The 21,754-nt window shown below is 38.8% G+C and overlaps 1 protein-coding gene and 1 long non-coding RNA gene across 3 annotated transcripts in view; one reads left to right on the forward strand and one right to left on the reverse strand.

Annotated features, from left to right (window-relative positions):
• The window catches only part of LOC131427760 (uncharacterized), a 157,046-nt gene extending 154,960 nt beyond the window's left edge, over positions 1-2,086 (reverse strand). The window contains exons 1-3 of one of the 2 annotated variants that reach the window (XR_009229308.1): positions 1,541-2,086; positions 1,280-1,484; positions 129-1,224 (exon numbers count right to left, since the gene is read on the reverse strand). Coding sequence is in view for 1 of the 2 variants with exons in the window: in XM_058591223.1 (XP_058447206.1) it covers positions 129-1,224; positions 1,280-1,484; positions 1,541-1,653 (1,414 nt within the window). In the remaining variant the exon portion in view is untranslated. The remainder of the gene's footprint in view (positions 1-128; positions 1,225-1,279; positions 1,485-1,540) is intronic. The other variant, XM_058591223.1, reaches the window with a different exon arrangement.
• A 1,321-nt stretch (positions 2,087-3,407) lies between these two features.
• On the forward strand, positions 3,408-4,560 carry LOC131429491 (uncharacterized). The gene is made up of 2 exons (XR_009229435.1): positions 3,408-3,536; positions 3,600-4,560. It is a non-coding gene; the product is annotated as an uncharacterized LOC131429491 (long non-coding RNA).
• Positions 4,561-21,754: the final 17,194 nt, after the last annotated feature.

Here is a 21,754-nt window from a genome sequence, read left to right on the forward strand (position 1 = left end):
CTGTTTCCAAATAACCAGAGGAACGTTCCAATTGAGACGATTAGATGTTATTCCAAAAAGAACTTTAATGATGAAAAAAGTTGTAACATGGTCAACAATTACTTTGTTACACAAGCAATGATACTTACGTTTAATTTTCCCTTCCTTCCATTTTTGAAGACGCAACTCTTCCATTGATCGTTCTTCAGAATTCGCGTACAATTCTTTTGTTCTAGTTACCATTTGAAGTGTAATGTTATCGATTATTGGTTTTTCCGTTTTTAAATCATCTATAAATTTGAATTCTCGTATGTGATAAGGATGAAGACGTATTCCTGTGAGGCCTCTTTTACCCCATATGTTGTCATATCTATCTGTCATATCGTTTTGAATTCTTCGTCGCTTAAAATAATTGTATCCATGAAGCTCTTCTGGACTAAAATCCTGAGCTGGGGCGTAACAGTAGAGCGAAATCTTGTCATATACGGGAAATCCTGATGGTTTATCATCATCGCAAGCGGCAATTTCAAATGGTTTTTGTGGGTAACTTTGTCGTTTATGATTTGATTCTAACTGAATTCCGCGCGATAAGTTGTTAACGATTACTGGTATTAGTGGGTGATCTGAAGAATCTTCTGAAATTCTAAATAAAAGATCTTGATGTGCCCCGAAAAGTCGTCCACGTTTCCGATTACACTTTGCGTTTGACCACGGGCCTGGTTCACGTATATTTTCACGGTCGCGATTTGCATTCACTAGACTTTGTACAATAGAAAGATTTCCTGCGTGTGAGTCTTCTGATGTTCCTACATAGACAACACCACCTGGATCAGTATTACTAAAATTGTTCGGGATATTTTCCTGATTGATAATACCAGGATGATAGCTTTTCACTGCAAGTCCGGTTCGAATGCTCCCAACGTGTTTCTTTTTATGTAACTTCAGTGAAGTTAGAGCGTTCCTTCGCTCGGCGAACGATGTTTTGAATATCATTTTTGACGATTCATCTTTGTGTAAAAGTCTTTGGGACATCGAAAAACCAAATTGTTTGTGGGCTTGAATTAAATCTTCTTTGGGTGACGCACCGGCATCAAATCCTTTCTGGTATATAGCCTCCGTTTGCGCAAAATCATCTTCTGCATCATAATAGTAAGCCCACCCAATATATAGCTCGGCGCAAAGCGTTCCAATTCCACGATCATACAATTCTTGATATAATTCTTGTGGTGAAGTTTGAGTATCAATCTAAAACAAATATTGCTTGTAAGATTACGTCTAAATGATGAACATGAATTCTTACATATTTCATGCAAATTTTTAGGAATCTGTGATCTTGGTGATATTTTTCATTACATTCAAACTTAGCAACACAACGCAAAAGAATTCGATTGGTTTCTGTCTGATTTCCACTTGACAAACTAGTCTGCTCAATCCAGCCAAGGTACTCATACCATGGCTGTAAAGGATCAGATCCTTCATAGTTATTTATTCTCTCTTCAAACATCCTGAAACTCAAAATATAAGACTTTGACAAACATTGCATTTTGAAACAATCATTTACCGTTTTTCCTCGTAAATTTGTGAATCTGATGTTAATGCAATTTCCAGTTTCTCCATATCTCGACCACCACGTAACGGTTGAATGTTTTCTTTAGTTTTTTCGAGATCCTCCATTTTTATGAAAACATAAAGCAAATCCTTATAGAAAGCACCACATTTATGTTAAAAGCAAGTTACAACTAGTAGTAAAACGGTGTTAACACAAATAGCTCTTTTTATCGCGGCACGGCATACAAACTGTTTCACATCTGATGCCTGGCGTTCGTTATTTATTTCGTATTTCCATTGAATTCAAATATATACAGCGTTGCCAGATTTATGTGTAAATGCCAGATTTTTTTTCGTTTCGACAGACACTCTTAGAGCAAATTCAGCAGCTAGAAGTTCTATACACGGAACAGCAAAACAACCTAATTTAAAGTACATTCCACCTAATTTCGGGGTTTCGTTCAATAACCTATTTTTTGGTAAAGTGGCTCTAGGTAGTTTCCGTAAGGCACGTGGAAAAAAATACTTAAAGATTAGTTATATCTACTCAATGGTAAGTTATATTTACTCAAATATACAAAAAATAGAACGGCATCGTAGACTAGTTTTAAATTTGACAGAAGAACTGGTCGAATGAATAAAACTAGAACGGCTTACTGGGAATACGTTTGTTCTAGTTCCTGCTCTATTGAAGACAAACACGAGAAAAGGTCCTAAGTGCAAATGACAGTTTCTCTTTGTTTACTTTCTCTTTCGAGTATTACGGTCTAATCTGCAATCTTTCCATCTAACACTACATAGGATAATAGCAAAAACCATCAACTTTCGATATGCACTGTAGAATTTGTTGGAAATTACTGGAATTTGCGTAATAATTGAAAGAGAAAGTAAACCAAGAGAAACTGTCATTTGCACTTGGGACCTATTCTAATGTTCATCGAGAATAATGCTTGGTCCAAGCTCCTGCGGTAAATAGCTAACACGCTCATTCAATGTTACTCTCAAGTGAGTAATTTGTACTAACTTTTGCTCATTTAGTTCAAATGTCAAAAAGTGAGTAATATTGATTTAGAAGAATGAGTAACTTCGACTCAGTTTCTAAATTGACAACAAGTTTTACTCACAGAGCTTTAAAAACGTTGAGTGAAAATTAACGTTCATTGAACTTTTCCCTTTGTCGGAGGCGGAACCACATACAAATTATAATACGGAATACTTCGACAAATTTTCAAGGACACATTTTGCATCGTGCGGTACACTGTCATGATACACTGTCAGAGTGACAATGTACTTTAACGAGTTTTCTATAAAACTAGCAACACTGAAGGGTAAGAGCAAGTTCACCATAGTTACTGTTTATTATAGTGAAAAATAAATAAACAAACAGTTTTTATCTGATAATCAAGATCACAAGCGAAATGTAAGTTAAACAATAATCTAGAATGGTTAAGCCGACGACACGACCTGCCACTCGACTATCAAAACTGTATCGCAAATTTAACAACCCCTCAGTAACTGGTAATGTCAAAACCAGCCCGGTGGCAAGGATAGGGCGCTACAGCAAGTGCTATCGTAGCCAACATCTGGGGCATTTGGTGGGCAATCAGTGCGCTCAGAGTATGGTAAACAAACATTCGAGCATTTCAAATTGAGTAAAATCTTAATTTTCTTATCTTAGTGATGATATTCTGATCGATAATTTGCGGGGAAGCGCATTAAAGAGTACTGAATAAACAAGTAGTTTGTAATATCCAATATTTTGTTAGCCATTCTTCTTCATTGTTTTGGTTTTTGCAGAATGATGCTGGCCACAGTTTCATGACGTCATAGCAGGGGGCTGGTCAAAACGGATTTGCTTGAAAAAATGTTGGAACTGGCAACACAAGTTGGTAAGTTATTGATTTTGAAAAACAGTTACCAGTAGCCTTGGTAACTACATATGGAATGTAAACAAAAACAAGAGATTCTCGCTTTAAACGAAACCACTGAGTGTAGTTGGCCGCTGGCAGGTATTAAATTTATTCTTTCAGAGAGTTTTGAGTCGTCTTTTTTTAATTTGTATCTTTTTATAGCCAGTCAGGCTATAAGCTCGATGTTTCTTTCCATAATCTTCTCAAAGTTACGTGTCACAATATCAACATCGTCAGCGAAGCCAAAGAGCTGTACGTATTTTCGGAAGATCGTGTTGATCCGCGCTCTTCGAAGCAATATTGAACAAGAGACAAAAGAATCCAAAACCTTGCCGTAGCCCTCTTTGAGGCTTGAAACGACTCGAGAGCGTCCCAGATACTTGGACGTAGCACATTACGGAAATCAGCATTCGTGCATAATCTGCCATAGCGATTGTGTCGTATGTCGCTTTGAAGTCAATGGCGCGTTGTATTCTCGACACTTCTGGAGTACTTGTCTCATAACGAATATGTGATTCGTAGTAGCGTACCGTACCGGCAACAAATATTTTTGTCTAACAAAAATTTGATTTCGGTTGTTTAAGGCAGTAAACAACAACTTCTCGTGTGTTATCTTCAGAGGGAATATATTCATCTAACTAAGCATTTATCACGTTCATAATGTTCCCAGAATTACATTCCTCGTTTAAAGTTTTGCTCGAGCTTCCTGGTTTAAAACTAGTCCACCAAGCCGATTGAATGTAGACTTTTTGATAACTCCAGGTGACACAGTGTTTCTATAAACTTGGTGGACATATCAGCATTGTTTAAGGTTGTCAAAAATTTTGAACGTGCCTGTTCAACGTCACTAGTTTGTAATTGCCCTTGCTGGACTGAACTTTGAAGTGCCGATTGGGCTAGATCTATGTAAACGGTAACCAGATTTCAGAGGTGATTTCAAAGCATTTATGAAGTCTTGTTCCAAGCAACTAACAGCTTTATTAACAATAGCACACACTCCGTCTAGTGATTGCGTTCAATTCGAACGTCGAATGCACTTCCGTATAATGAAAAATACAAATAATGAAAAATTGTAAAATATTTTTAATAATAAAATGTGGAATTATTCCATAACTATTTCAAACTGTTTGTTTATTTATTCTGGTGCTCCTTGATAACTAGTTCATAGCAACTTAAACAGTGTTGCTCGACTAGTTAGTTTTTGTCATTTTCAAGGGCTCGCTATATGTATGGTAACTGGTGGTAAATCGCTCACGAACACTTTTTATTCCGATTTTTCTTCGGAGTGTCTGGTCGTGTCGTCGGTCAAGCCACCATGAATATACTACTAGCTGTATTGATATTTGTAGATTCGTGGGTGTTTGTGTTCATTTTCCATCTTTTGTGCTAGTGCCGGTGATATTTAGACTGATTGTTGCAGTTTAATACAGCAACGATAAACATAAACAAACAAGTTTGTTTTGCACCGTAGCAACTAGCATAAAGCGTTGCCAGAAACGATCTCTTTCCACATCAATCAAACTATCGCAATGAAAGGGAGTAATTTGCTAGGCTTACTTGTTCAGGCTGTGAACCAAACATTGGCGGTTCGTTTGTATGGGACTTAGGGGTATTATTTTTTTTTCAAAGATATATTTATTAAGGCATAATCCATTAAGGTTTACGATGCCAAGGGCTTGTCTATGTGGGTTCTCAGGAAACACTCTTGAGTCTTCGATCCGGCGGGTTGCCCTCATCGATAGGAGTGGTTCTTCGTGGCGGTGGTGTTGAAATATGACGTGGAAACGTTTCAAAAGTTGCCGCATCCTTCTGTGGGTCCGCGGGAAACACCTAGGCTACGGAGGCCCGGCGGGTGGCCCGCATGTTGGTCATCGAATGGAGCGGCTCTTCGTTGGTGATGATGGTGGTGTTGCCGAGGAGAATAAAAGAAACACAGAGAAGTAAATGTTGTGGAAAACGGAGTGAAAAAAGGGGGTATGGAAACGAAAAGACTAAGAACGACAGAGATCTAATTAGTTGACATCGAGATGGCTAAGAGACATGGGAAGGGGAAGCGAAAAATTAGTGACAGCAGAAAGATCTTGTTAGTTTCGATGAAGATGGTGGACAGTCGAGGGATGGGGAAAACCGGGAGGATGTTAGTAAAGAACCTGTAGGTGAAGTTTATTCTTAGCCTCAGTTGAAGTATCGTCAAGGAAAAGGAGCAAATTCATGAGTAATATAACAGATTACACTTGTACGTTAATGTGTTTAAGGTACTTATAAATGAGGAGCATATAAAGACTATCCCGACTCGCTAACACATCTCGAACCGGAACATCAGGTGGTCTACATCGGGCCCTAAGGGATTTCTTAAGCTCAGACCTGGCGTCACGATACTCTACGCACGACCACACGACATGCTCGATGTCCTGATAATCCTCGCCACAGGTGCAGATACCGTTCTCCGTGAGCCCAATACATCGGAGATGTGCGTTGAACGTGTAGTGATTTGACATGAGCCGAGACATCACACGAATGAAATCGCGACTCACGTTCATCCCCCTGAACCAAGGTTTCGTCGATACCCTAGGGATAATGGAATGTAGCCATCGTCCCAGTTCGTCATTGCTCCATGAAGCTTGCCAACTTTCAAGAGTTTTCTGACGAGAGATACTGAAAAATTCATTGAAGCAAATTGGTCTTTCATAAATATCACCTTCTAATGCGCCCATCTTAGCCAAAGAGTCTGCCTTTTCATTGCCCGGAATGGAACAATGTGAAGGGGCCCAGACTAACGATATTAAATAAGACCGTCCAGATAAAGCTCTCAAGTGTTCCCGTATTTTCCCCAGGAAATATGGGGGATACTTTCCTGACTGCATTGCCCGGAGAGCTTCTATTGAACTTAGACTGTCCGTGACAATGAAGTAATGGTCTTTGGGCAAGGTTTCAATGATCTCGAGGGTGTACGGAATAGTAGCTAATTCTGCGACGTAAACTGAAGCCGGATCACTGAGTTTGTAAGAAGCGGTGATGTTTTGATTGAAGATACCAAAGCCTGTGGAACTGTTGATGTTTGAACCGTCAGTGTAAAACATCTTCTCAAAGTTGATTGCTCTGAATTTATTATAAAAAATATTAGGGGCCATTTGAGGGCGTACATGATCCGGAATTCCACGAATCTCTTTTCTCATGGATGTGTCGAAAAACACAGTAGAATCAGAAGTATCCAGGAAATAAGCACGGTTGGGAATAAACGAAGAAGAGTTAAAATCCTGGGCCATGTAATCAAAATACAAGGACATAAAACGGGTTTGAGATTTGAGCTCGACAAGCCTTTCGAAGTTTTCAATCACCATCGGATTCAAATTTTCGCATCGGATTAGCAAACGATATGAGAGTTCCCAGAATCGGGTTTTCAACGGTAAGACGCCCGCGAGCACTTCGAGGCTCATCGTATGAGTCGATTGCATGCAACCTAGGGCAATACGCAAACAACAATACTGAATTCTTTCCAGTTTAATGAAATGGGTGTTCGCGGCGGATTGAAAGCAGAAGTATCCATATTCCATTACGGACAATATCGTTGTTTGGTACAGCCTGATCAGGTCTCCTGGGTGGGCACCCCACCAAGTTCCGCTTATTGTACGAAGAAAATTGATTCTCTGCTGGCATTTTTGTTTCAGATACCTAATGTGACATCCCCAGGTGCCTTTGGAGTCGAACCAGACCCCTAGATATTTGAATGTGTAGACCTGAGCTATGGTTTCACCCCTTAGTTGAAGCTGTAATTGTGCTGGTTCTCGCTTCCTTGAAAATACTACCAACTCAGTTTTCTCCGTAGAGAACTCGATACCCATTTGAAGAGCTCATGATGACAAGTTGTCTAGAGTATCTTGTAATGGTCCTTGGAGATCGGTAGCTTTGGGTCCTATAATAGACACAACGCTATCGTCGGCAAGTTGTCTTAGCGTGCAAGTTGTATTGATACATTCATCAATGTTGTTTACGTAAAAATTGTATAAAAGGGGGCTTAAACATGAGCCTTGGGGAAGACCCATGTAACTGAATCGTATTATTGACAAATCACCATGCGTGAAATACATGTGTTTCTCAGACAATAGATTATACAAAAAGTTATTCAAAATTGGTGAAAGACCATGCTGATGCAACTTCTCAGATAGGATGTTTATGGAAACTGAGTCAAAAGCCCCCTTGATGTTTAGAAAAACTGACGCCATTTGTTCTTTACGAGCAAATGCCATTTGAATTTTGGTTGAGAGCAACGAAAGACAATCGTTCGTCCCTTTACCTTTGCGGAAACCAAATTGTGTATCTGAAAGTAAGTCATTAGTCTCGACCCAATTGTCTAGACGAAACAGAATCATTTTTTCGAACAATTTCCGGATACTGGAAAGCATAGCAATCGGCCGATACGAATTATGATCGGAGGCTGGTCTCCCTGGTTTTTGAATAGCGATAACTCTCACTTGTCTCCAGTCATGTGGGACAATATTATCCTCAAGAAGCTTATTGAATACTTTCAACAAGCGCCTTTTGGCAGTTCCAGGCATATTTTTTAACAAGTTGAATTTGATTCTGTCTAACCCTGGGGCTTTATTGTTACATGACAAGAGTGCAAGTGAAAACTCCACCATCAAAAACGGTGTTTCGTTCCTGTTTGATGACGCGACGCGGGTGATCTTCTGTTCCGGAACAGAGTCGGGACATACCTTTTTAGCAAAATCGAATATCCAGCGGTTAGAATATTTCTCGCTTTCGTTTGTGTTGTTTTGGTTACGCATTCGTCGGGCCGTATTCCAAAGAGTAGTCATTGATGTTTCTCTTGATAAATCATTTACAAATCGACGCCAATAACCGTGTTTCTTAGCTTTAATAAGGCTTTTCATTTTAAAGTCTAATGACGCGTATTTTCGATAGTTATCTGGTGTTCCATTTTTTCTAAATATTATGAAGGCTGAAGTTTTTTCAGCTTTTAGTTCTGAGCACTCTTTGTCCCACCACGGATTGGGAGGACGGATGGTATTTTTCACGCCGGGTACTCGTTTCGTCTGAGCTTGAATCGCAGTATCGAGAATCAAGCCAGCCAGAAATGTATACTCTTCCTCCAGAGGAAGCTCTTGTTTCTAGTTTCTCAGATATCGAGTTTGCGTAACTTTTCCAATCAATATTTCGTGTGAGGTCATACGAAACATTGACTGTCTCCAATGGTCTCGAACTGCTGCTGATTGAAATTACGATCGGCAAATGATCGCTACCGTGAGGATCAGGGATTACCTTCCACGTGCAATCCAATCGTAACGATGTCGAACAAATGGAAAGATCCAATGCACTTGGTCTCGCTGGTGGTGCCGGAACCCGTGTCATTTCTCCCGTATTTAAAATTGCCATATTGAAGTTATCGCATAGGTCGTAGATTATAGTTGATCTGTTATCATCATGAAGACAGCCCCATCCCGTACCATGCGAGTTAAAGTCTCCTAAAACCAACGTTGGTGCTGGAAGGAGTGCCATTAGATCGCAAAGCCGTCGGTGCCCAATCGAGGCCCTTGCCTTTCATTGTGACTTGACATGCGACAACTTCAATACCTGGTATCGAGGGGAGGTTTATTTGATAGAAGGAATAGCACTTTTTGATCCCTAAAAGTACCCCTCCGTAAGGGGTTTTTTAGATTCCAGCGGATAATGTTAAAATCGTGGAAGTTGAGGGGTATTTCAGAAGTTAACCATGTTTCGCACAAAGCAAATGCGTCACATTGCAAATTGTTTATTAGAATTTTGAAAGAATCTATTTTGGCAATAATACTTCGGCAATTCCACTGTAGAACAGTGATCAAATCCATGAGCTCGTTCTGTAAATTAGCTATCGAAGGATACAATCGCTGAGAGGAGGGGCCATTTTGCAGGCAACTGCTTCAAAAATGTTTTAACTATTGGTATAAAAGTCATGAAAAGATTTTTCAAGGCGTCGGAAAAATTGAATGTTTTGCAAATCCAGTTCACAATATCAGAGAATTTTATAAAACCAGCATTTGGTAGATTCTCTGGTTGGTATTTGGGGACGTTTGGGGGTTTTGATGTCCCAGGAAGTGCTGGAAATTCCTTTTTAGATCTAAGTTTATCCAGATCAGGAGCTGTTTGCTTTGGTTTTTTTCCATTTTACTAGCACTTTCCATTGATGTTACTTTTGGAGGGCCCTCAGAAGATATCTTCGAACCCTTACTAGCGAGCTTGTGAGAGGAAATATTTCTACTCTTTCTAAAGCTCTGAGGGACAGCCGAAGATGGACCTTCGAGGAGATTGTCAGATTCATTCTCGTCAGTTGACAAGCAAGTGTAGATGTTTTCTGTTAGTTTAGGTTGTAACGTTTAGGTTAAATAAATAAATAACTTATGCGGTGAGTAGTTTGGTAAAAGCGTGCAGACTGAAAAATCTGTTCAACCCTGCGCGAAAAGTTTGACAGTAGACTGAGAGGGACGGCTGAAAAGATAAAGAAAAACGGAAGTTTGACGCTGGCTTTGGCTCAAAAAAAAAAAGAAATCGAAGAAAGGAAAAAGTCAGCAGAAGAGTGAAGTTCAGTTCCTTTTCGCGTGTCTGTGAGTGCGCAGCACTATTGGCTTTTGGCCCGATCCAGCCAAACAGTGGGTAGAGTGCGCGGATTCCCCTGCCGGCTGGAGCTCCGTAGCGGATGACCGAAAGGAGGATGTTTTCCGGTCTACCGCAAAAGATCGTTCCCGTGTCCCTCTATGCTGGTCAGTTCGAGACGGTGATTGAAGTGGCGCTCGGCGTAGTGGCCGCTAAAACGTGCATCGCGATCGGAGAGTGCTCCGCCATTGGAAGCTTTCTTCAACTCAGATCCTTGTGGGACGCGTTCTACGGACATCGTCTAATTGATCGATCGGCACCCAACAGTCTACGATTCTTGACATCGATCATCGGCCGCTCAGCCAATTCATCTTCGGGCATTCATTCCACGTGAGGAAAATCTGATGAGGTGGAAGCTAACCTCAAACGTTCGTTGCTGAGCACCGCTGAACGGATCTCGCAAACTATGGACAACATGATGACGTTTCCGGCTATGACACGTGGACAAAGATTCTGCGAAGGCAATCGGTAAATCTGCACAACTTTTCCTACCTACACTCACGTCAAGCATAACCCACGTTTTACGGGTCCTATAAAAATAAATATAATTATAACATGGTGGCTTAGCATTCTTGAGCATCTCGGCGAAAGAACGCTTGGAGCGTGCTTGGAGAGATTGTTTCAATTTATCCCCTTGCAATTTGTACGCGGGCATATCGAGAGGTCATGCGGGCCCTCTCTACAGTAAAAACATTTTTCAATGTTCTTTCCGCAAGAGCCATCCGCATGTGCCTCTCCACAGTTAGCACAACGAGGTTTTTTGCCACAACGAGAGGCTGTATGTCCCAATTGTTTACAGTTGGTACAGTTCATGACCCGCGGTACAAACAGACGAACAGGCAGACGTACCCGGTCCAAGAGAACGAAATTGGGTAAAGCCGAACCGGAGAAGGTCACTCGATAAGAGTCTGATTGGGGATAAGATTGATTGATTGATTGATTTTTATTTAGGAGGTTTTACACTTTTGTGCATTCGCCTCTTTAATTGGGGATTTGTTCCGTCCCCAGCGACAAACACTGAATGTAAACGTTTACAATCCAGTATTTTTACCTTCTTGGTGAGGGGGTCTTTGAATTCGCCAACCCCGTGCTCAAGAAGATCTTCACATGTCAGACTCGCATCTGTGACCACGCCGTCAACCTCCACTTCGCGTGCTAGTACATTGACACAATACTTCCGCACAAAAAGATCACTTTGAACGATCTCGTTAGCCTGCTTTGAGCTGGTTAACAAGACCCTAAGCTTCCCTGGGCGTACTTTATCAATACGTGTAATAGTAGAGTATCGTGAGGTCAATTCGTGAAATATTTTCAAAAGGTTAAATTTGTTGTTGTTTTTGGTCCGGAAATAGACCACATAGGAACCGGTCGAAAGCAAAGGATCATCGGGATACTTCTTTACCCTTGAGATCTTTTTGTTGTTATCAAGAGGTGGTTTTGGATCTGTATCCATTACATTATCAGGATTAGTGGGATTTATTATAACGATGCTTATTAAAGCACGGAGTTATCTCCGTGCAGGTTATGTAAATATATGTGGTGGAATGCAACGATAAGCAATGGTATCAGAGGAGAAAAAGGAAACAATACTTAGCTTGTCTGGCAATAAGGAATGGCCCCCAAGACCTGGTCTTGGTCGATTGCCTCTTTAATATGTGCCAAAAACCTCCTTGAGGAAAAAGCACAATCTCAATTGTTTATCTGTTGTACCAGCCATCGGCTGTGTGACAGTGTGAAAAACCTCCGCGAGGAAAAAGCACAAGTCACAACACTTATACAATCCGCGCGAAATTAACGTCAGACGTCACTGCACGGATTTTCTGCTGCTGTAACACATTCTAATCGATGCTGTGTCGGTATCCGAACAAAGACACGGTTGTAGGATTTTCTATCGTTGAAAATTTCCACTGAAAAAACTTGACAGAATTTTTATCGCGTCCAGTGCGTTTTGGCGAGGCCTACTGTGGCAATGATAGGGGTATTATTATTTGTATTTGGCGGAACTTTTCCCTTTGTCGAAGGCGGAACGGAGGAAGGCAGACGGATCCTTCCAAATGACCGATGAACAGGTAGCGGCTTCCTTCATTCTTTGCTTTAAACAAATACTGACTTATTATATGTTTAAAGCAAAGAATTCCTTATTCGAATCCCTTATTCAATTCGAATGATTGAGTAATGTTTAACTCACTCCAGCTAATTTTACCATTTGTAGCACTGAGTAAATGTTAATCAGAATTTGACAAATACCATATTTACTCAAAAGTGAATTTGCTCACTATAGAGTACACATCAAATAAAATTGTAATTACCAGTCTCGTAATACACTACGACGTTCAAACAAAATCGACGTAATTTAATTGACGTTGTGATATTACAGTTTATATATTTAAAGCCATAACGTAATATTATGCATAAAAGATGTACTCAAATAAAAACGCCGAAAGAGCAAAATTTTATGCATCGATCCGTGTAATATCACAACAAAAAGAATGCACATAAACCGTGTTGAAATTTTACCAGAATATTACATAGATGTTTTGTGATATTTTATCGATACAGTGTACATATACACAAAAGTGTGCAATACAGCAATTTACAATAGAAAATGTCATAAAACGGGTTGATAAACTTTCATTAATTTTTGTAGCTTTCGTTGGTAGTCTCAAACTAAATCTTTTTCCCGTGATACTAGTGGAATATGCAGCACGACATTATGCCTGGTCTGTACCGGTACTAATTGATGTGTGCAATGGATTAAAAACATTTTCACAAACCCGTATGAACGATTTTCAATGTGCAAAAAAGGATGTCGCCTATAATGTGTACATAAAATCTAGAAAACGAATATTTTGGTAACATGATGACTTTGATGCAGGACAACAAAAGTATCAATTTAGTCGAAACAGCTAAAATCATAATTTGAATTGAATTACTCCAAATCACATTAGCTTTACGATTGATTGATTTGTAATAGCTCTTATATGTATTTATTTATTATTTATTGAAAATTATTTGTAAGCGGAAAAAACTTATTCAAGTTTCGAGAACGTACATCGATAAAAAACTGCACATTAACGACACTGCGATAGACTTGTAAATTTTTATTGGCGTTTCAAAAATATTTGTTCCAGCACGGCTTAAAATTAGAAAAGTTACCCGGCAGATTTCATTCGTTTCATCAAATTCAAATCCAGGATTTCAAAACGCGATCGAACATTTCAATATAGCATAAAAAATGCTCAACCACCAGATAAGAAAACTAGACCTGTTTACCCCAGTTTAAGTCTCATGTTTATTTTCCATAGTAATAAAACCTTTCCGTTCCTCTTAAGAAAGGGATCAGCATATGCACACAGGCAGGATAGATTTTACAGAGCTGCGCGCTAGGGCCTTATAGACTATTCAATGTAGGAGGTAAACAAATGCCGGCTAAGAGAACCAAGCAGAAATTTATGTAAACCAGATGCGCGCGTATGCATAGCTAGGGACGCGGACGAACCGCCAGGACTCCCGATGTGGAATGGAAAGAGAAAACAACAATACGTTGCGTCATATGTTGCGCAACGTTCCAATTCAATGCAACACTTTTCTTATTATAAATAGCTTTAAGAAATTGTTAATAAACGAGTATACGTCTAAGTCTTGTCCACCCCGGTCTTATCTCGCGTGTAGTGAATATCACCTTTCATTCTTCAGTTTGATGCTAAACAGCGGTTGTCTTTGTCTCCAGTTGAGAGAATCATGACTTGCTGGTTTTAGTGTCGGATGGATCTGTTCGGAAGCGCCTTTCTCACTCTCTGCTCACTGAAATAGGCTGAGCTTAGTTACAAGCCATTTTCCACAAGCTGGACTCTGGCCGAGAAACCGTGGAAGACCAGATTTATACGGCCTACAATCGGCTCCGACGCGCCCCCTCTTAGAATCTCTTGTCACAAGCTGGCATTAGTGGAGAGGCGTCAAGATTTTGCTCTAGCTGATTCGAAGTGGCCACTTCTGTCAGTCTCAAACTGTCGGTAGAAATACAGAACTGAGCTGATCTGCCAACAGGTAGAGCTTGGCGTGCAAAAGCAGCACGCTAAGATATACCTGCCGGATAGAAGGATCACGTCTCAATTCGAACAATATTGAACGAAGATTTTTCTACAGTCTTGGTCAGTTTTGTTGTAAGTAATGGAATATTAAAAATAATGATACTATTCAAATTGATATAGTGTGTATATGCCCTTAGGGCATATTCAGTAGTCTTCTAGTAATAGATGCATAATTTGTGTGTTTTAATTTTTTAATTTTAATGAATTTTTTTTACTATACACCAGGGTTTGGAATATTCATTCACCGGTGAATGAATATATAGTTTCCATTGCATTGTGAGCAAACAATTCCACCGCTCACAAAGAGGACACCTTTCCAGCCAAAAAGAACTACACAAACAAAGCGCTAGTGGAAGCAAATATATTCCACATATGCACAGATGGTATAGTGTGCTGGTATTAGTGTCTTCATGAAGCACAGAAGTCGTGAATATAGTTTGCTCTCTCGTGGTCCTGAACGTCGTTCTTCTCACAAACAATTCATTGCATGCTAACGATCTTCACGGGGCTAGTAAGTGATGAAGATTATATATTCAGTTTTCGCTAACAGGCTGATGACTGGCTCTCCGACGCGAACGGCTGTTAATGATGACTTTATGCCACGAAAACTGTTGCATATCACTTATTCAACTCGTGTCAAGTTAGTAGAGGGTAAGAATTCTTAGTTATACTTGAATATTATAAACAGAAGTAACAGGAACGAAGCAATTCGCAATGACGATCTGATGATCTCACCAAATACTGGAAACAAACAATTGCTTCGTTTGCTGGCTGTTAGAGAGAAACTAGCTCCTGCACTCTTGTTACTTGTGTAAATCAAATTCCTGCTGAATAGTGTTTAATTCGGTTTAATCGTAGTAGTGTAAGATAGGTAATCAACCAGTAGGATAAAAAATAAGTCTTTTAATCAGTATTCCGCGTTGAACATTTTTCCATTGAATTTTCATTGTGTATTGCTATGAGCTTCGAGAGCTGTAAGAAACACATGTCCCCATTACAGCAAAACCTTTACTCTAATAAACGCTCTAGCGGTGGCAGTGCACACCTGTATGTGCAATTTTGTATAAATAAATGTGAATTGCGTTCGGACCTCGAAGAAACATGCGACAGTTAAGAGCCAGTCATCAGTCTGCTAGCGAAAACTGAATATTTAATCTTCATCACTATCTTGCACCGTGAAGCTAATTTGCTTGCAGTGAATTATGGGGCTAGAGCTTCTCTCTTACCGAGAGAAGGAGAAACAGTAGTAAGGGTGAATATTGTTTGCTCTCTTCTATTCTCGTGCATGGACAGCCTTTTCAATAAAGCAACAAGGCTCACACTTCCTCAAAAGCGACATGATTCATAAAGCAGGTATATTCATGAATATCATACGCCGTGAAGCATGTATATTCATCTTCACTGCTTCATTCATCCAAACCCTGCTATACACAGAATGATGCTACCATCTTGGATACAACTACTAAATCTACATCTAGTTGATATGATTTATAGTACGTCAAAAGTCGTATGTTCTAACTTTCATGTTTCTGTTACAGGTCGCGATATGTACTATGCCCACGCTGAAGGCACGATTGTGACAGACGGCATAGACAATATCGTGGAAACTGTATTGAATTCGTGTTTTTGCCTTTCTCTATAGAAAGGTATTAGAATTGCTGGAAAAACCGACTTTCGAACGGAGCCTCGGAGACCCATAGTGTTATATACCATTCGACTCAGTTCGACGAGATCGGAAAATGTCTGTGTGTATGTGTGTGTGTGTATGTGTGTGTGTGCACTTTTAGAAGATATTTGAAAGCGCTCAATTTTCTCAGAGATGGCTGAACCGATTTTAACAAACTTGGGCTCGTTTGAAAGCTACTGTCGGGCCATTGATCAAGTTCGAAGATCAAATGGCTGTGACTTTTGGTTCCGGAGATATGATTGTATAAGTGACGTAACCGACAAAAAGCGTTGTATTTGAACGCGCTCAATTTTCTCAGAGATGGCTGATCCGATTTTAACAAACTTGGGCTCGTTTGAAAGCTATTGTCGGGCCATTGATCAAGTTCGAAGATCAAATGGCTGTGACTTTTAGTTCCGGAGATATGATTGTATAAGTGACGTAACCGACAAAACACATTGATTTTTACCACTCTTATATATATATATATATATATATATATATATATATATATATATATATATATATATATATATATATATATATATATATATATATATATATATATATATATATATATATATATATATATGGGTGCCAAAATTTTAGGATCACCTCTATTTTCGTTAAGTTCTAGTGCTCAAAAGTTTAAGCACCTCGAAAAAAGCCTTCATGCAAAATTTGACCTAAATCGGACATGCGTAAGGGGTGCTGCCCGGTGGTAAAGGTTTGACAATTTTCGACCTTGAAAAAGCACCATAGGGGGGAGTACATGAAATTTCCAAAATCGAAATTTTTTTTGATGCCGAAACTCTTAAAACTGCATGAAACATCGAAATTTAGTGTTATCCCGAAAAAAATTTTTTTTGAAAAAATCAACTTTCTGGGACTTAGAAAAAGTCCCAAAAAGTCGACTTTATCAAAAGAATTTTTTTCGAGATGACACTAAATCTCGACGTTTCATGCAATTCTAAGCCTTTTGGCATCAAAAATTTTTTTTCGATTTCGAAAATTTCATGTACTCCCCCCTATGGTGATTTTTCAAGATATATGAAAATTTCACTAAGTGGACTAAGAAGGCTTTTTGCCTTTCTCTATAGAAAGGTATTAGAATTGCTGGAAAAACCAACTTTCGAACGGGGCCTCGGAGACCCATAGTGTTATATACCATTCGACTCAGTTCGACGAGATCGGAAAATGTCTGTGTGTATGTGTGTGTGTGTGTGTGTGTGTGTGTGTGTGTATGTGTGTGCACTTTTCGAAGATATTTGAACGCGCTAAATGTTCTCAGAGATGGCTCAACCGATTTTAACAAACTTGGGCTCGTTTGAAAGCTACTGTCGGGCCATTGATCAAGTTCGAAGATAAAATGGCTGTGATGCTTTTGTGAACTACTCGAATCAATCTGAATCAATTGGTGTCTAAATTTATTTTATAACATATGAAACATATTTTCATGAGACTGTTATGAAAGAGGAGAAAGGCATTATCACACCACTAGGTGGATTAAGAAGGGTTTTTTAAATATATTTTTACAAATATCCTGCTTCAGTTTCAAAAACTCTAGAGTTTTTTCAGTTATATTTACTGAAACTTGAGCCTGATAAAGGCACCAGATTAGTTGCAAGAATAGTAGGTAAACAACAACGACAAGTTCGAGCACTTTTAACCAAACTAGCTATAATTCAATAGATATTTTCTTTTACTTTACCAAAACTTGCCATTTATAATGGGACGTGGGACGTGTTTGTTAACATTATTAAAAAAAAGTCTTCGTCGACTGTCGACAAAGCAACGTCAAAAAATGCTTAACTCTACTAATTTATATCAGAAGACGAAATCGTTTCAGTCATATATATATATATATATATATATATATATATATATATATATATATATATATATATATATATATATATATATATATATATATATATATATATATATATATATATATATATATATATATATATATATATATATATATATATATATATATATATATATATATATATAGAGAGAGAGAGAGAGAGAGAGAGAGAGAATAAAAAGGTTGAAAATTATTCTTACAACCAGAAAGAGAACGGTACAATAGTTAAATTATGATTGAAAACGTTTTTCAACCCACCATCGACTGATTATAGAGCATTGAATTAATAAATAAAAAATAAATACTCGAACAGTAATCGTATTTTCATTTCGTATCATCATGCTATGAATTATTCCGGATTAAATCGTTCTGAATTACGTATTTTTTATTACGTTGCTCCGCATTCCGTTGTTATTTGTTACGTTGCTCAGCTTTGTGTTTTTTTAGTACGCAAGTCTCTAATACGTCGATCTTGGATTAAAACGTATGCAAGAGTACATCGTTATCGAGTAACGTAAAATGAATGTAATTGTACGCAACATTTCAAACCTAGTTTATGTGCATACTTTCCGATGTGAAATTACAAGATTTTTTTTTGCTGTGTAGTTCCACTTTTAACGAAAGTGAGTGAAATTGTACTCACTTTAGAGTAACATTGAACGAGCGTGTAAGACAACACCTGACAATTCCCTCTCAGCAGGCCGTTCAATTTTGTTGATTTTTGAGCGCTTGTTGAACGATATATTGCACGAAATATTCGTTCAATTTGCTGGAACGGTTTGTTGTTGTTTTTTCTCTTGCAAAAATAGTGTGAAAATTAAGTGTTACCTTTCCATAGAAAGAAAATTTGTTGTTATTCTACGTGAAGTAGAAGTATTGTGCAGGTATGTATTGTTAGTTTAAACAAATAAGTGGAAAAAACTTCAGAAATTCTGCAGTAAAACTAGTCCAACGGGGCTCCAACTCCTCATGTTAAAAATGGCTCAACAATGGACCTCTGTCTGCCGGGTTTGTTGAACGAAAAAAATGGCATTCGGTTCAACGGTCTGTTTCAAAATCGGCAAACGAAGGTCCCGTGTTGGCCTCCCGTTGAACGATTGATTGGACTTTCATTGGACCAATGACCCAACGTATTGGACCAATGAAGGACCACCGTTGAACGTTTTTTTCTAAGTGGGAACTAGCGGCCCTTACACGTGACAATATTTTTGTCAATCCAAAGTATTGTGAATACTGTCAATCCAATTGACTTGGTAACTTGAGTCCGCATTTTTCGAACAAATCAAGCGTTTGAAGCTTCAAATATTGCAACTGAACATTGAAACATTGAGAGAAGAGTTCATTGCACATATTTGACAGTTTTTTCTCTGGAGAGAAAGTATTGTCGGATTGATGAGAAGTTTTGATTTTTTGACAATATTTTCGTCAATCCAATGAAGATTCCATTACACGATCAAAAGTATTGTCAATACTCCTTGTATTGACAATAATATTGTCTCGTGCAAGGGGCAAATCACTCTAAACTCTAGACAATCTCATACTAATATACTCATGTAATTCCAAGATAATCTTCTCTAATCTCATTTAATCCCAACTAGTCTAGATAAGTTTTGGTAATTTAAAACTAATCCAACCTAGTTTTGTTATTTGGTTTTAATTGCCGCATAATGTCTACTATATCGATTTTGATTGGTTCTTTTCGGCAAGCATTAACTGAGAGAGACGAAAGATATGAAATGAAAAGACGGATAGGTATTCTAGATTGAATCAGTTATAAATTTAGAACGGAAAAGTTAGCCTAGGCAGGCTCATATAGGCATGATCAGAAGAAAGAAATGAATTCTATTTTACCTTCTACCTGAGGGGGTCGAACACTAAATTCGAGTCCCCAAGTATGGTCGTGTAACAAGTGTAGTTCTTCACCACACTATGCTACTGACACCGGCAAAATAGAATTCAAATCTTCCCGCCTAGATCCGATCACGCGATTATTATTCTTTTACTACTGATACCGCAGCTGTGTCCAATGCTTTTTTAGGCACTAAGTTAAAAGTGCCAACCCCATACCTATTGTGTTTGAACTACTCGTAGCCTTTCGTTCCGCACACAACGGAGGGCATATCGCATCAAACGACACGGCCTGACACTCAGTAGAGATCGAATTTTTTGTTACATTTTTAACCAACTCATGTATATGTTATTTGGTTTTAATTGCCGCATAATGTCTACTATATCGATTTTGATTGGTTCTTTTCGGCAAGCATTAACTGAGAGAGACGAAAGATATGAAATGAAAAGACGGATAGGTATTCTAGATTGAATCAGTTATAAATTTAGAACGGAAAAGTTAGCCTAGGCAGGCTCATATAGGCATGATCAGAAGAAAGAAATGAATTCTATTTTACCTTCTACCTGAGGGGGTAGAACACTAAATTCGAGTCCCCAAGTATGGTCGTGTAACAAGTGTAGTTCTTCACCACACTATGCTACTGACACCGGCAAAATAGAATTCAAATCTTCCCGCCTAGATCCGATCACGCGATTATTATTCTTTTACTACTGATACCGCAGCTGTGTCCAATGCTTTTTTAGGCACTAAGTTAAAAGTGCCAACCCCATACCTATTGTGTTTGAACTACTCGTAGCCTTTCGTTCCGCACACAACGGAGGGCATATCGCATCAAACGACACGGCCTGACACTCAGTAGAGATCGAATTTTTTGTTACATTTTTAACCAACTCATGTATATGTTATTTGGTTTTAATTGCCGCATAATGTCTACTATATCGATTTTGATTGGTTCTTTTCGGCAAGCATTAACTGAGAGAGACGAAAGATATGAAATGAAAAGACGGATAGGTATTCTAGATTGAATCAGTTATAAATTTAGAACGGAAAAGTTAGCCTAGGCAGGCTCATATAGGCATGATCAGAAGAAAGAAATGAATTCTATTTTACCTTCTACCTGAGGGGGTCGAACACTAAATTCGAGTCCCCAAGTATGGTCGTGTAACAAGTGTAGTTCTTCACCACACTATGCTACTGACACCGGCAAAATAGAATTCAAATCTTCCCGCCTAGATCCGATCACGCGATTATTATTCTTTTACTACTGATACCGCAGCTGTGTCCAATGCTTTTTTAGGCACTAAGTTAAAAGTGCCAACCCCATACCTATTGTGTTTGAACTACTCGTAGCCTTTCGTTCCCCACTTAGAAAAAAACGTTCAACGGTGGTCCTTCATTGGTCCAATACGTTGGGTCATTGGTCCAATGAAAGTCCAATCAATCGTTCAACGGGAGGCCAACACGGGACCTTCGTTTGCCGATTTTGAAACAGACCGTTGAACCGAATGCCATTTTTTTCGTTCAACAAACCCGGCAGACAGAGGTCCATTGTTGAGCCATTTTTAACATGAGGAGTTGGAGCCCCGTTGGACTAGTTTTACTGCAGAATTTCTGAAGTTTTTTCCACTTATTTGTTTAAACTAACAATACATACCTGCACAATACTTCTACTTCACGTAGAATAACAACAAATTTTCTTTCTATGGAAAGGTAACACTTAATTTTCACACTATTTTTGCAAGAGAAAAAACAACAACAAACCGTTCCAGCAAATTGAACGAATATTTCGTGCAATATATCGTTCAACAAGCGCTCAAAAATCAACAAAATTGAACGGCCTGCTGAGAGGGTCCGCACACAACGGAGGGCATATCGCATCAAACGACACGGCCTGACACTCAGTAGAGATCGAATTTTTTGTTACATTTTTAACCAACTCATGTATATGTTATTTGGTTTTAATTGCCGCATAATGTCTACTATATCGATTTTGATTGGTTCTTTTCGGCAAGCATTAACTGAGAGAGACGAAAGATATGAAATGAAAAGACGGATAGGTATTCTAGATTGAATCAGTTATAAATTTAGAACGGAAAAGTTAGCCTAGGCAGGCTCATATAGGCATGATCAGAAGAAAGAAATGAATTCTATTTTACCTTCTACCTGAGGGGGTCGAACACTAAATTCGAGTCC

The sequence above is a fragment of the Malaya genurostris genome, chromosome 2 (genome assembly GCF_030247185.1).
Source record: "Malaya genurostris strain Urasoe2022 chromosome 2, Malgen_1.1, whole genome shotgun sequence".
Lineage (NCBI taxonomy): Eukaryota > Metazoa > Arthropoda > Insecta > Diptera > Culicidae > Malaya > Malaya genurostris.